This window comes from Oncorhynchus mykiss, chromosome 2, assembly GCF_057628025.1.
Source record: "Oncorhynchus mykiss isolate SJ-2025 chromosome 2, ASM5762802v1, whole genome shotgun sequence".
Taxonomy (NCBI): Eukaryota; Metazoa; Chordata; class Actinopteri; order Salmoniformes; family Salmonidae; genus Oncorhynchus; species Oncorhynchus mykiss.
The window spans coordinates 89,905,200-89,921,224 of NC_143023.1; the positions used below are offsets into that span (position 1 = coordinate 89,905,200).

The 16,025-nt window shown below is 44.3% G+C and overlaps 1 protein-coding gene across 1 annotated transcript in view; it reads left to right on the forward strand.

Moving 5' to 3' along the window:
* Positions 1-16,025, forward strand: part of LOC110502295 (cortactin-binding protein 2) — a 103,365-nt gene that overhangs the window by 2,286 nt on the left and 85,054 nt on the right. Inside the window, 1 exon segment of the mRNA XM_090215595.1 lies at positions 11,605-11,712. Within this exon segment, the coding sequence (XP_090071721.1) occupies positions 11,605-11,712 (108 nt within the window).

The window sequence follows — 16,025 nt, forward strand, 5'->3', positions numbered from 1 at the left end:
TTCTGTATGTTTCACAAGTAGTATGAAGATGTGGTTTGGAGTATTGCTTCTCTGTACTATGTAATGTAATTGTACTCCTGCACAAATCAACTCTGTACTGGTACCCCGTGTATATAGCCAAGTTATCGTTTCTCATTGTGTATTCCTTGTGTTATTATTTTTATATTATTTCTCTTTTTTTCTGCATTGTTGGGAAGGGCCCGCAAGTAAGCATTTCACTGTTAGTCTACACCTGTTGTTTACAAAGCATGTCACAAATAAATTAGATTTGATTTGTTGTTCCTGCTATACCGCCTCACCATTTTATCCATTTTGCTGGTCTCTTGTGTTTATTACATATTATACAACGGATGGGTCTAATCCTGAATACTGATTGGTTATTCCAGACGGTGTCTATTCCACAAATTGCCACCGGCTAAATCTATGATGTTAAAATGCCTATTTACTCTGTTCTATCTGACTGCGCAATCCTCTGTCTCATCAACCCAGCCAGGTACTTTATAAACTCGATCTCCACTATAAAAAGCATCTTGACATTATCTCACATTTCTTTTAGACTAACATCTAGTTTTCAACAGTGGAGATTTGTATAAACCTTGCTGTCTGTCTCTCCGACATTTACAACATTGTTTCAATATTCAAATTCAATCTCCTGCTGTCCCATAGTAATGAACGTGTCGGGAGTCAGGATGAGACAGACAGGCAGCGTTTCTCAGCCAGTCGAAATCATGAATCAGCTGTCATAATTTGAATGGATATATACAAAAAAATATTTATTGAAAGAAGGTAAAACGAAATGCAGCTAATTTGCAGTTTTTCCAGGAAATGTCCAGCTTTTCAGTTCTGCTACCACACGGGAAGCGGGACCGGAGCGCCAAGTCTTGGTCCGAGACGCTTTTAAACAGATTCTACCCTCAAGCTATAAGAATCCAGAACATCTAATCAAATGGCTTCCCAGCCTATTTGCATTGCCCCCCCCCCCGCCCCCCTCTTTACACCGCTGCTACTCTCTGTTGTTGTCATCTATGCATAGTCACTTTAATAACTCTACCTACAGTGCCTTGCGAAAGTATTCGGCCCCCTTGAACTTTGCGACCTTTTGCCACATTTCAGGCTTCAAACATAAAGATATAAAACTGTATTTTTTTGTGAAGAATCAACAACAAGTGGGACACAATAATGAAGTGGAAGGACATTTATTGGATATTTCAAACTTTTTTAACAAATCAAAAACTGAAAAATTGGGCGTGCAAAATTATTCAGCCCCTTTACTTTCAGTGCAGCAAACTCTCTCCAGAAGTTCAGTGAGGATCTCTGAATGATCCAATGTTGACCTAAATGACTAATGATGATAAAGACATAGTAATCAAGTCTCCATAGTAATCAAGTCTCCGTATAAATGCACCTGCACTGTGATAGTCTCAGAGGTCCGTTAAAAGCGCAGAGAGCATCATGAAGAACAAGGAACACACCAGGCAGGTCCGAGATACTGTTGTGAAGAAGTTTAAAGCCGGATTTGGATACAAAAATATTTCCCAAGCTTTAAACATCCCAAGGAGCACTGTGCAAGCGATAATATTGAAATGGAAGGAGTATCAGACCACTGCAAATCTACCAAGACCTGGCCGTCCCTCTAAACTTTCAGCTCATACAAGGAGAAGACTGATCAGAGATGCAGCCAAGATGCCCATGATCACTCTGGATGAACTGCAGAGATCTACAGCTGAGGTGGGAGACTCTGTCCATAGGACAACAATCAGTCGTATATTGCACAAATCTGGCCTTTATGGAAGAGTGGCAAGAAGAAAGGCATTTCTTAAAGATATCCATAAAAAGTGTTGTTTAAAGTTTGCCACAGGCCACCTGGGAGACACACCAAACATATGGAAGAAGGTGCTCTGGTCAGATGAAACCAAAATTGAACTTTTTGGCAACAATGCAAAACGTTATGTTTGGCGTAAAAGCAACACAGCTCATCACCCTGAACACACCATCCCCACTGTCAAACATGGTGGTGGCAGCATCATGGTTTGGGCCTGCTTTTCTTCAGCAGGGACAGGGAAGATGGTTAAAATTGATGGGAAGATGGATGGAGCCAAATACAGGACCATTCTGGAAGAAAACCTGATGGAGTCTGCAAAAGACCTGAGACTGGGACGGAGATTTGTCTTCCAACAAGACAATGATCCAAAACATAAAGCAAAATCTACAATGGAATGGTTCAAAAATAAACATATCCAGGTGTTAGAATGGCCAAGTCAAAGTCCAGACCTGAATCCAATCGAGAATCTGTGGAAAGAACTGAAAACTGCTGTTCACAAATGCTCTCCATCCAACCTCACTGAGCTCGAGCTGTTTTGCAAGGAGGAATGGGAAAAAAATTCAGTCTCTCGATGTGCAAAACTGATAGAGACATACCCCAAGCGACTTACAGCTGTAATCGCAGCAAAAGGTGGCGCTACAAAGTATTAACTTAAGGGGGCTGAATAATTTTGCACGCCCAATTTTTCAGTTTTTGATTTGTTAAAAAAGTTTGAAATATCCAATAAATGTCGTTCCACTTCATGATTGTGTCCCACTTGTTGTTGATTCTTCACAAAAAAATACAGTTTTATATCTTTATGTTTGAAGCCTGAAATGTGGCAAAAGGTCGCAAAGTTCAAGGGGGCCGAATACTTTCGCAAGGCACTGTACATGTACATATTACCTCAACTCACCGGTGCCCACGCACATTGACTCTGTACCGGTACCCCTGCACATTGACTCTGTACCGGTGCCCCTGCACATTGACTCTGTACCGGTACCCCTGCACATTGACTTTGTACCGGTGCCCCTGCACATTGACTCTGTACCGGTACCCCTGCACATTGACTCTGTACCGGTACCCCTGCACATTGACTCTGTACCGGTAACCCTCCCCCTGTCTATAGTCTCGCTATTGTTGTTTTACTGCTGCGCTTTAATTACTTGTTACTTTTATCTCTTATTCTTGTCCGTATTTTTTAAAACTTCATTGTTGGTTGGGGGCTCGTAAGTAAGCATTTCACTGTTGTAATAGGCGCATGTGACTAATAAGATTTGATTTGAGTTTGAAGTGATTTTGTTACTGTAGCTGTGTTGTTGGCTAGCTCCTCTGAACAACAGTGTCCTGACAAGTGAGCACATTTTCTATGCCAGGCAAAATTGCACCTCATTAGCTCATTGTTATGGATGTATCCAAATAAATGTCTCTAGAAAAAAGCTTTAACAAATGCAAATGCAGCTACTTTGCTGTTATTCTGGCTGCACTTTTTGACGTGACTGTAAGTTAGGCATAGTTGGCTAGCAAGCAAGGGATAAGAACGTTGCCAGGCAGCATGGCAATGGAACATTTAGAGCTAACGACTGGATCACGTCCATAGATACAGAACAAAAAGACTGAACGACTTGGTCGCGTCCATAGATACAGAACAAAAAGACTGAACGACTTGGTCGCGTCCATAGATACAGAAAAAAAAGGCTGAACAACTTGGTCGCTTCCATAGATACAGAACAAAAAGACTGAACGACTTGGTCGCGTCCATAGATACAGAACAAAAAGACTGAACGACTTGGTCGCTTCCATAGATACAGAACAAAAAGACTGAACGACTTGGTCACGTCCATAGATACAGAACAAAAAGACTGAACGACTTGGTCGCTTCCATAGATACAGAACAAAAAGACTGAACGACTTGGTCGCGTCCATAGATACAGAACAAAAAGACTGAACGACTTGGTCACGTCCATAGATACAGAACAAAAAGGCTGAACGACTTGGTCGCGTCCATAGATACAGAACAAAAAGACTGAACGACTTGGTCGCGTCCATAGATACAGAACAAAAAGACTGAACGACTTGGTCGCGTCCATAGATACAGAACAAAAAGACTGAACGACTTGGTCGCTTCCATAGATACAGAACAAAAAGACTGAACGACTTGGTCGCGTCCATAGATACAGAACAAAAAGGCTGAACGACTTGGTCGCGTCCATAGATACAGAACAAAAAGACTGAACGACTTGGTCGCGTCCATAGATACAGAACAAAAAGACTGAACGACTTGGTCGCTTCCATAGATACAGAACAAAAAGACTGAACGACTTGGTCGCGTCCATAGATACAGAACAAAAAGACTGAACGACTTGGTCGCTTCCATAGATACAGAACAAAAAGACTGAACGACTTGGTCGCTTCCATAGATACAGAACAAAAAGACTGAACGACTTGGTCGCGTCCATAGATACAGAACAAAAAGACTGAACGACTTGGTCGCTTCCATAGATACAGAACAAAAAGACTGAACGACTTGGTCGCGTCCATAGATACAGAACAAAAAGACTGAACGACTTGGTCGCTTCCATAGATACAGAACAAAAAGACTGAACGACTTGGTCGCGTCCATAGATACAGAACAAAAATACTGAACGACTTGGTCGCGTCCATAGATACAGAACAAAAAGACTGAACGACTTGGTCGCTTCCATAGATACAGAACAAAAAGACTGAACGACTTGGTCGCGTCCATAGATACAGAACAAAAAGACTGAACGACTTGGTCGCGTCCATAGATACAGAACAAAAAGACTGAACGACTTGGTCGCGTCCATAGATACAGAACAAAAAGACTGAACGACTTGGTCGCGTCCATAGATACAGAACAAAAAGACTGAACGACTTGGTCGCGTCCATAGATACAGAACAAAAAGACTGAACGACTTGGTCGCGTCCATTGATACGTCCATTTAATGAAAATATGTCAATCATTATTTGAATATGTTGGTAACCCATTGTATAAACGTGATAATGCCCTCAAAGCCGGTGTTTAGAGGATATATTGGCACAGTTTGCCAGCCCTCAAATTCATCTTGGGCTTAACAACACGCATGCCAATATATCCTCCAAACATTAGCACTCAAGAGTGCAACATTTATTTTGCAGCTTTGGGTCGAAAACCAATACATTTGGCACATGATTGAAAGTAAATTGTGTGATCGCCCTCACAATTCAAGTCTTCACAATTCAAATTAATAGACAATTAGTATGCAATTAGTAGGCATTGCCTACTCATAATTAGTTTAAATCACATGATGTACACCGATGATTTCATTAGAAATACGTACTCTATCTAACACAGAAAAGTGCAATTTTCACATAAACTCCCTTTTTCAGGACCCTGTCTTTCGAAGATAATTCATAAAAATCCAAATTACTTCAGAGAACTTTTTAAAAATGTTTATGTTGTTTATGTTGATGTTGACGTTGGCGTTGCGTTGGAGATAATGAATATGAAGTTGAAAAATATTTGACAGTTTCCTTTAATCTGTGTCCAAGAAACGTCCCCTTTATGTATGTTTTTTTCCCATCAAAAAAGGTCTGGATTAGTTACTGTTAGACTATTCCTGGTGGACAAGCAAACCATTGGGCTACAAGAGTTAATGGTTTCCATGTGATGGTCTTCAATGGTAAAAGTCCCAACACACACTGTATATTGTTTTACAATGGTAATGGTAGTGGGTTGGGTTTAATGGTAAATATCATAACATATACTGTATAGCTGATATAGCTGATTCATGATATTTATTTTTGTTGAAAAACACAATACTGCCATGCAATGTATTGTTTTGTTAGGGTAGTCCCTAGCCCATTTCTCCATCAAAGTTTTGGGCTTGTAGGAAAAGTCAAAGTGATAGCCCTCTCAGTGAGCTGCCACTGTTGGACCATTCAACAGGAGTTGGGTTGAAGTATTAGGTTGCTAAGAGACGGACAAACTGAATTGCTTTCATGGAGGACTGACTTGACTTGTGAGGATGACCACATAGTTTATTTTCATCATGAGCAAAATCTATTGGTTTTCTACCCAAAGTAGCACACTAACGGCCGCGACCGGGAGGTCCGTGGGGCGACGCACAATTGGCCTAGCGTGGCCCGGGTTAGGGAGGGCTTGGTCGGTAGGGGTGTCCTTGTCTCATCGCGCACCAGCGACTCCTGTGGCGGGCTGGGCGCAGTGTACGCTAGCCAAGGTGGCCAGGTGCACGGTGTTTCCTCCGGCGCATTGGTGCGGCTGGCTTCCGGGTTGGATGTGCGCTGTGTTAAAGAAGCAGCGGCTTGGTTGGTTGTGTATCGGAGGACGCATGACTTTCAACCTTCGTCTCTCCCGAGCCCGTACGGGAGTTGTAGCGATGAGACAAGATAGTAGCTACTACAACAATTGGATACTACGAAATTGGGGAGAAAAAGGGGGTAAAAATCAAAAAAAAAAAAAAAAAAGTAGCACACTAAAATTGATAATAGAATGTGGTGGTATAGCAGGAACAGAGGCATCCAGTGGTCAAAATCGGGTACTTCCACACTTCTTTATGGTAACTTCAATGACAAATTCCTCTGAACAGGACAAAAAAAACATCACCAGATTCACAGGGAATATATTACATAGTATGAAGAAGCAATACTCCAAGTCACAGCTTTATTTTATACTTGTCAAACATAGAGAGCTGATACTGTATACTGGTTGTTGGGGTGGGATTGGCGTGCGGTGTGGAGGGTCCGTTGGTGGTTTTTGGCAAAAAATGTCTTCCTCTTTGGTAGAAAGATGTTTGGTACACATCTGATGTTGGGTAATATATTTATTGAATAGGATCTGAATCCTATAAATTAAAATGGTCAATTTGTGTGTAATTAATTAGCTTAAATTTAAACAAAATGATGTTTCAGGAATGCCAATCTTACCTGTTTCCAACTACAGAAACGATTTCAGAACCATCTGAGATCGTGGGTGTCATGGCTTGCTGAAATGACATGAAATGACTCAGAAGGCAAGACAAGCAAGAGAAAGTAAGAAAGTAATGGAAGGGGGCAGAAAGAAAGCAAGAGAGAGATGGAAGGAAGGAGGCCAGAGATAGAGCAGAGTGAGAGAAGGAGAGGGGGAGGGGGTATGTACACCGGAGACGTTTCTAAATTGGTCTTAATTTCAGTGATTCAGCTGGCATAGCTCAGAGTACCGTGTCAGTGTCAGCCAAGCCAGCCCGCCAGCCCAGCTCTACTGAGCGTGTTCAGTGCACATTGCACTCCTTCCCTTGCTTTTATGGCCCAGAGGCTAGTTTACACTTAGCGTTCAGCTGAACAGGTGCCTCGAGGACAGCACATCAACCAACCATCCGTCCTCTCCAGTAATATGGGTCAGATCATTTGACCTGTTTGGGCTAGAAGCAAGCCGTTTTCTCTGTAGTAATGGTGCAACCATGATGCTAACGAATATGCACTCTTGTTTTTCTCTAGGGACTCGGAAACAATGGTACACCGAAGCCTTATGATTACAACAATTATTATCTGGAATAATTTTTTCTAGGCTCATTGTACTCCCAAAGTACAACTCCTGGTTGCACAGCAAAATATTTAGTCGCATTATAGAGTCCTGCCTGCAACACCCTCTTTTGTTGGCCCTCAGTCAGGGAGTTTCTTTTCTGAAGGGCCCTTGAGGACCGGTTCACTTGGTTTAGAGAGGGGTCAGAGGTTGATGAATGATGGTGGTAGGGCCACACTGGTCAGTGATACTGGTATCATCACAACCCTAGTTTCTAAGCATATGCAGTAACATTTTCCAATGTAACAAAAACACGAGGCCTTAAAGCTTGAAGCTGGTCTTCAGTCTTGTCCTCTTCTGTGTGTCCCAATGGGAAGTGACATAGTCCTGATTAACTCCAGTACAGTGAGGAGTTAGCTGAATACTAGCCAGGCTCCTGCCCTTTGCAGGCAGCACAGCACACCACGTCTGCTTCCCAAATGACCCCCTATTCCTTATGTAGTGAACTACTAGGGCTCTGGACAAAAGTAGTGCACTATATAGGGAATAGGCTACCATTAGGAACTTAACTCACGGCTCTTGGAACAAATTAGCCTTAGCTTCCCTCACCTGCTCACTGTGCAGAAATGCAGGAGGGAGAAATGCCAACCGAGTACATTGACGAAGACCGGGGGCCCACATGACAGCATCACGTACAGGCTTTGGTTGGGATAGTGTCATGCAAGCCTTCGAAGACTTCCAATTCTCCAAATGGCTCACTGGCAGCAGCACAGCATGGGGAGAATGCTGCGTAGGGGTTGGGAATTCATTTGAAAGCTTGAAACAGAGTGAATCAATCACTGGATTCTTCACTTTTAACCCCATCCTAGCTTGGTTGGGGCTGTTCTGAAGGAAATAGATTGCCATACTTTCTAAGGGCTTCAATCTTACTGCAACTTGGTTTACTTGCTTGCATGACTAAAATGATTTTACGGTATCTCAAGTAGATACCGATTATTGGAGGACCAAAAAAGTCCGACACCGATTAATCGGCCGGTTTTTTAAATGTATTTGTAATAATGACAATTACAACAATACTGAATGAACACTAATTTTAACTTAATATAATGCATCAATAAAATCAATTTAGCCTCAAATAAATAATGAAACATGTTCAATTTGGTTTAAATAATGCAAAAACAAAGTGTTGGAGAAGAAAGTAAAAGTGCAATATGTGCCATGTAAGAAAGATAACATTTAAGTTCCTTGCTCAGAACATGAGAACATATGAAAGCTGGTGGTTCCTTTTAACATGAGTCTTCAATATTCCCAGGTAAGAAGTTTTAGGTTGTAGTTATTATAGGAATTATAGGACTATTTATCTCTATACGATTTGTATTTCATATACCTTTGACTATTGGATTTTCTTATAGGCACTTTAGTATTGCCATTGTAACAGTATAGCTTCCTCCCCTCGCTCCTACCTGGGCTCGAACCAGGAACACATCGACAACAGCCACCCTCGAAGCAGCGTTACCCATGCAGAGCAATGGGAACAACTACTCCAAGTCTCAGAGCGAGTGACGATTGAAACGCTATTAGCGTGCACCCCGCTAACTAGCTAGCCATTTCACATCGGTTACACCAGCCTAATCTCGGGAGTTGATAGGCTTGAAGTCATAAACAGCGCAATGGTTGAAGCAGAGCGAAGAGCTGCTGGCAAAACGCACGAAAGTGCTGTTTGAATGAATGCTTACGAGCCTGCTGGTGCATACCACCGCTCAGTCAGACTGCTTTGTCAAATCATAGACTTAATTATAACATAATAACACACAGAAATATGAGCCTTTGATCATTAAAATGGTCGATTCCGGAAACCATCATCTCGAAAACAAAACGTTTATTCTTTCAGTGAAATACTGAACCGTTACGTATTTTATCTAACGGATGGCATCCCTAAGACTAAATATTGCTGTTACATTGTACAACCTTCAATGTTATGTCATAACTATGTACAATTCTGGCATATTCATTACGGCCTTTGTTAGGAATAAATGGACTTCACACAGTTCGCAATGAGCTGCTGCATATACCCTGACTGCTTGCACGGAACGCAAGAGAAGTGACACAATTGCCCTAGTTATAAGAAATTCATGTTAGCAGGCAATATTAACTAAATATGCAGGTTTAAAAATATATACTTGTGTATTGATTTTAAAGAAAGGCATTGATGTTTATGGTTAGGTACATTGGTGCAACGACAGTGCTTTTTTCGCAAATGCGCTTGTTAAATCATCAACTGTTTGTCAAATTAGCTGTGATTCAATGAGAAATTAACAGGCACCGCATCGATTATATGCAACGCAGGACACGCTAGATAAACTAGTAATATCATCAACCATGTGTAGTTAACTAGTGATTATGTTAAGATTGATTGTTTTTTATAAGATAAGTTTAATGCTAGCTAGCAACTTACCTTGGCTTGTTGCTGCCCTCGCGTAACAGGTAGTCAGCCTGCCAGGCAGTCTCCTCGTGGAGTGCAATGTAAGGCAAGTGGTTAGAGCGTTGGACTAGTAACCAGGTTGCAAAAATGAATCCCCAAGCTGACAAGGTAAAAATCTGTCGTTCTGCCCCTGAACAAGGCAGTTAACCCACTGTTCCTAGGCCGTCATTGAAAATAAGAATGTGTTCTTAACTGACTTGCCTAGTTAAATAAAGGTGTAAAAAAACAAAAAACAATATAACATTTAAAAAATAATTTAAAAAAAAGGGGCAAATCGGTGTCCAAAAATACAGATTACCGATTGTTATGAAAACTTGAAATCGGCCCTAATTAATCGGCCATTCCGATTAATCGGTCGACCTCTAATCTCAAGCCATTAGAGTCTTACGATGTCTTGTCATCCAGAGACATTATTGGAACGCCTACTATTTAGGAACACTTTGAACTCCAGCAGCCTGCTGAAAGACCAGGCTTGTTTCATAGGTTATATATTCTGTCTGTGATTTAATGGATCTTTATGAAGGAGGCTGCTGGATCGATGATGAACATGGAGAAACATTGGCAGGGATTCAGAATTATGATAGACAATCACGTATCTGTGGCAGGGTGAATGAATGTCACCAAATTGAACAGGTACAAACGCATCTGCCTTAGCAGGAGATAAAATAGAGCGCTTGTGACTAGAGGCTAGGAGCTCGTCTCTCCCTCCCTCTCTAGATTTTATTTTTGTTTATTGGTTTGTTGAACAAACAGCTGTGCAAAAACAAAAGCTCAGCTGAAAGAAATTAGAATGAAAAATGGAATTGGATTTTCTTCTATCTCCATCCCCTAACAAACACAGCTGATTAATCAAATTGCATTCTAAACTGATGCCCATGATTAGGTGATTATTGGAGTCAGGTGTGTTAGCTGGGGCAAAACTGTGACACCAATCAGAGGACTGGAGTTGCCCACCCATGTATCTAGTGCTATAAGAGAGGGTTTCTCTGCAGATGTTCTTGCCAAGTAACTTTATCACCTCCAATCTTATCTCAGTGCACCTCTCAGCCTGTGAGGTTGCATCATTTTCATTGTACACCTATATGAATTTAGTTAAGTTCCCAATATCATCTTAAGTTGTGGAAGGAGGATGACAGACAAGTTAGTCTTATTCAATCAGAACAACGAGTTGTCAGTCTGTCATCTGTCAGTCAGTTTGATAGTGTCGTCTCTATCATGGAATGTAGACGAACCAGAAGCAGCCACCGTTCCAATGTTCTCTCTCCTCGCCAAAAACTCTACCGGTAAACCCAGGAATGTATAGCCAGCCATTTCTCAGAGAGGTTGGAAAAGCTTTTAATTAAAAAGCAGAAAGTGGTCTGGTCACTCACAATTACCGCTATCCTCCATCCCAATCCATCTGTCCGTTGTCCCTGTGGGTCCAAATGGCCAAATCAGCTTTTAATGATGTGGCTAAATGTAGTTCGACCTTAATGGCCTCAATGTACAGCCAGACATTCAGCTTCATTATAACAAACCTTAATGAGACCCATCTGAGGAGTGTTGTTAGTCATCATGCACATTTCTAACTCTACTGTTTTGTTGCTGTTGATACAGTTTTCACTAAGTTGGTGCTCTGAAATTTCATGTCCCTCTTTGCCAAAACATTTGTCATTTCCCTTGGATTTGATTACAAACATGCATATTTATGACTGTTTTCTAAGAAGAGAGTATAATAATAAACTTTTTAATACATCTCTCACTGTTAATATGTGATAAGTAAGATGTATTTATTTGTGTGTGTGTGTGTGTGTGTTGTAGAAATGTGAGTTTAACATGGATAATCTGAGCAAGCCGGAGCTCCTGACCCTGCTCAGCATCATGGAGGGGGAGCTGGAGGCCCGGGACCTGGTCATAGAAGCCCTGAGGGTGAGTCTGGATCTCACACACACACACACACACACACACACACACACACACACACACACACACACACACACACACACACACACACACACACACACACACACACACACACACACACACACACACACACACACACACACACACACACTTGTATTCAGCATCTACTACAGTGTTTACTTGTGTGAGATATGGATGATAGTTGTGTACACATATTGTTGTCTTGGCCTCTGTTCTCTGTGTTTTGAACTACGTGGCTCTAACATAGTTCTGTCATGTTTATACTAGAAATGGTATTGTGGCCGTGTGGCATTACTCAGACAGGGCTTGTAGCTCAGTGAGCTGTTTCATCCCACTGTAGTAAACATGTAATGAGTGTTGAAGTAAGCAGACCTGCAGGTGTGCTACTCACTACTTTCTCAACGTGGATGAGATTTCAGATCATGGCATGTAGATAATGTGGACGAGGTTATGTGAACAGATGAGGTTTTACATTATGGATGACAAGGTTACTATGTGGATGGATGAGGAATGAGGTTATGTGAACAGATGAGGTTTTACATTATGGTTGACAAGGTTACTGTATGTGGATGGATGAGGGATGAGGTTGTAGTACAGATGCGATCGACGATGTGGTTAAAGTGAAGCCAGTTTGCATTGAGGTTACTAGCTGTCCTCCTCAAGGCTAAGTAGCAAGTTATTTCTGAAACAACCTTTCAAGACTGTCTCTCTCTCTCGCTCTGGCTCTTGCTCTCTCTCTCTCTCTCTCTCTCTCTCTCTCTCTCTCCCCCCTCCCGCTCTCTCTCACTCTCTCTTTCCTCCACCCCCCCCTCTCTCTCCCCCTCTCTCTCTCTTTTTCTCCCCATCTCTCTCACTCTCTATCCCCTCTCTTTCCCTCTCTTTCCCTCTCTCTCACCCTCTCTCTCTCTCTCTCTCTCTCTCTGTCTCGCTCTCTCTCTCTCTCTGCCTTATTTAGGTCAGAATCAGCATCGGCGTGTTTTGCCTAGTGCTCCACTTTCAGCTGTCTTGTCCTCTTAAACTTTTTAATAGGTTTCTTAATGTGGGATAGTTGAGTAATTCTGAGACCAGGGCTGTAGACAGGATAGAGACCAATCTCTCTGTTTTCTCTTAGCCTCTGGAACATTACATTGAAATCTGCTCATTGTTCTCTATTCTCCAAAAAATGAGCTTGTAGATATTGACGTTTTTCTTTGATGTAGTCCGTTTTTGTCCTAATCGATCTGACATTGAACAGTGTTTTCTGTTCTTCTTCTCCTTGCTCCTTGCTTCTCCTTGCTTGGCCTTAGAGCAGGGATCATCAACTAGATTCAGCCGTGGGTAAATGTTTTATTGAGCAGATGGTCGGGGGGCCAGAACATAATGAAAAAATATTTTTTTTGACTGCCAATTGACCACAAGAAGCCTAAACAGATATAATATTTGACTAAAACATAATAATTTCAAACCTTGATTACATTTGGGAATATTGTCCTGCGTAGGGTGCCGTCTTTCGGTGTGTCCTGTCTCTGTGGTCATTCAAAATGCCATGGCGCTTATTGTAGGAGTCGGGGTGTTCACCCCGGGGGTGCTGGCTAAATTCCCAATCTGGCCACATTCCATCATGGCCATCTAATCATCCCCCCTCATTCCTAATGGGCATATATCACTCTGCACCTCTCCACCTGATAGCTGATGTGTGGTGAGTGTTCTGGCACAGAAATGGTCTCTGTGCATCACTGAGATGGGTGCAGCTCATTGGTGGTGGATCAGCTGAGTTTCCCCCTAAAGAGCTTTGAGTGAGTCAGTTGGTAGAAAAGTGCTAAATAAATCTAATTTTTATTTATTTTACATTTATTTAACCAGGTAGGCAAGTTGAGAACAAGTTCTCATTTACAATTGCGACCTGGCCAAGATAAAGCAAAGCAGTTCGACAGATACAACAACACAGAGTTACACATGGAGTAAAACAAACATACAGTCAATAATAAAGTATAAACAAGTCTATATACAATGTGAGCAAATGAGGTGAGAAGGGAGGTAAAGGCAAAAAAGGCCTTGGTGGCAAGGTAAATACAATATAGCAAGTAAAACACTGGAATGGTAGATTTGCAATGGAAGAATGTGCAAAGTAGAAATAAAAATAATGGGGTGCAAAGGAGCAAAATAAATAAATAAATTAAATACAGTTGGGAAAGAGGTAGTTGATAGGGCTAAATTATAGGTGGGCTATGTACAGGTGCAGTAATCTGTGAGCTGCTCTGACAGTTGGTGCTTAAAGCTAGTGAGGGAGATAAGTGTTTCCAGTTTCAGAGATTTTTGTAGTTCGTTCCAGTCATTGGCAGCAGAGAACTGGAAAGAGAGGCGGCCAAAGAAATAATTGGTTTTGGGGGTGACTAGAGAGATATACCTGCTGGAGCGTGTGCTACAGGTGGGAGATGCTATGGTGACCAGCGAGCTGAGATAAGGGGGGACTTTACCTAGCAGGGTCTTGTAGATGACATGGAGCCAGTGGGTTTGGCGACGAGTATGAAGCGAGGGCCAGCCAACGAGAGCGTACAGGTCGCAATGGTGGGTAGTATATGGGGCTTTGGTGACAAAACGGATTGCACTGTGATAGACTGCATCCAATTTGTTGAGTAGGGTATTGGAGGCTATTTTGTAAATTACATCGCCAAAGTCGAGGATTGGTAGGATGGTCAGTTTTACAAGGGTATGTTTGGCAGCATGAGTGAAGGATGCTTTGTTGCTGTAATGACGTTCGTCTGTACGAGAGGCGGACCAAAGCGCAGCGTGGTTGTTTTGATTCATGTTTTAATAAATAACTTCACATGAACAAACTAACAAAAACAAGAAATGTGAAAACGCAAAACAGTCCTATCCTGTGACAACAAACACAGAGACAGGAACAATCACCCACAAACACACAGTGACACCCAGGCTACCTAAGTATGATTCTCAATCAGAGACAACTAATGACACCTGCCTCTGATTGAGAACCATACTAGGCCGAAACATAGAAATACCCAAATCATAGAAAAACAAACATAGACTGCCCACCCAACTCACGCCCTGACCATACTAACTACATACAAAACAAAGGAAATAGAGGTCAGAACGTGACAGTACCCCCCCCCAAAGGTGCGGACTCCGGCCGCAAAACCTTGACCTATAGGGGAGGGTCTGGGTGGGCGTCTGTCCGCGGTGGCGGCTCTGGCGCGGGACGCGGACCCCACTTCACCATTGTCTTAGTCCGCCTTATTGTCCGCCTCCGTGGCTTTCTCACCATGGCCACCCTTCTCAATGACCCCACTGGACAGAGGGGCTGCTTGGGACAGAGGGGCAGCTCGGGATAGAGGTGAAGCAGCTGCTCGGGACAGAGGGACAACTGCTCGGGACAGAGGAGCAGCTGCTCGGGACAGAGGGGCGGCAGCAGCTTGGGACAGAGGGGCGATAGCTGCTCGGGACAGAGGGGCGGCAGCTGCTCGGGACAGAGGGGCGGCAGCTGCTCGGGACAGAGGGGCGGCAGCTGCTCGGGACAGAGGGGCGGCAGCTGCTCGGGACAGAGGGGCGGCAGCTGCTCGGGACAGAGGGGCAGCTGCTCGGGCGGCCCCTGGCTGACTGGCGGCACTGGCGGCCCCTGGCTTACTGGCGGCCCCTGGCTGACTGGCGGCACTGGCGGCCCCTGGATTACTGGCGGCCCCTGGCTGACTGGCGGCACTGGCGGCCCCTGGCTGACTGGCGGCCCCTGGCTTACTGGCGGCACCTTGCTGACTGGCGGCACTGGCGGCCCCTGGCTGACTGGCGGCACTGGCGGCCCCTGGCTGACTGGCGGCACTGGCGGCCCCTGGCTGACGGGCGGCACCTGGCTGACGGGCGGCGCTGGTGGCCCCTGGCTGACGGGCGGCGCTGGCGGCCCCTGGCTGACGGGCGGCGCTGGCGGGTCCGGGCATACGGGCGGCGCTGGCGGCGCTGGGCAGACGGGCGGCGCTGGGCAGACGGGCGGCGCTGGCGGCGCTGGGCAGACGGGCGGCACTGGCGGCGCTGGGCAGACGGGCAGCGCTGGGCAGACGGGCGGCACTGGCGGCGCTGGGCAGACGGGCGGCACTGGCGGCGCTGGGCAGACGGGCGGCACTGGCGGCGCTGGGCAGACGGGCGGCACTGGCGGCGCTGGGCAGACGGGCGGCACTGGCGGCGCTGGGCAGACGGGCGGCACTGGCGGCGCTGGAGAGGAGGAAGGCTCTGGAAGCGCCGGACTGAGTAGCTCTCGTAGCGCCGAACAGGCGGGAGACTCCGGCAGCGCTGGACAGGAGGAAGGCTCT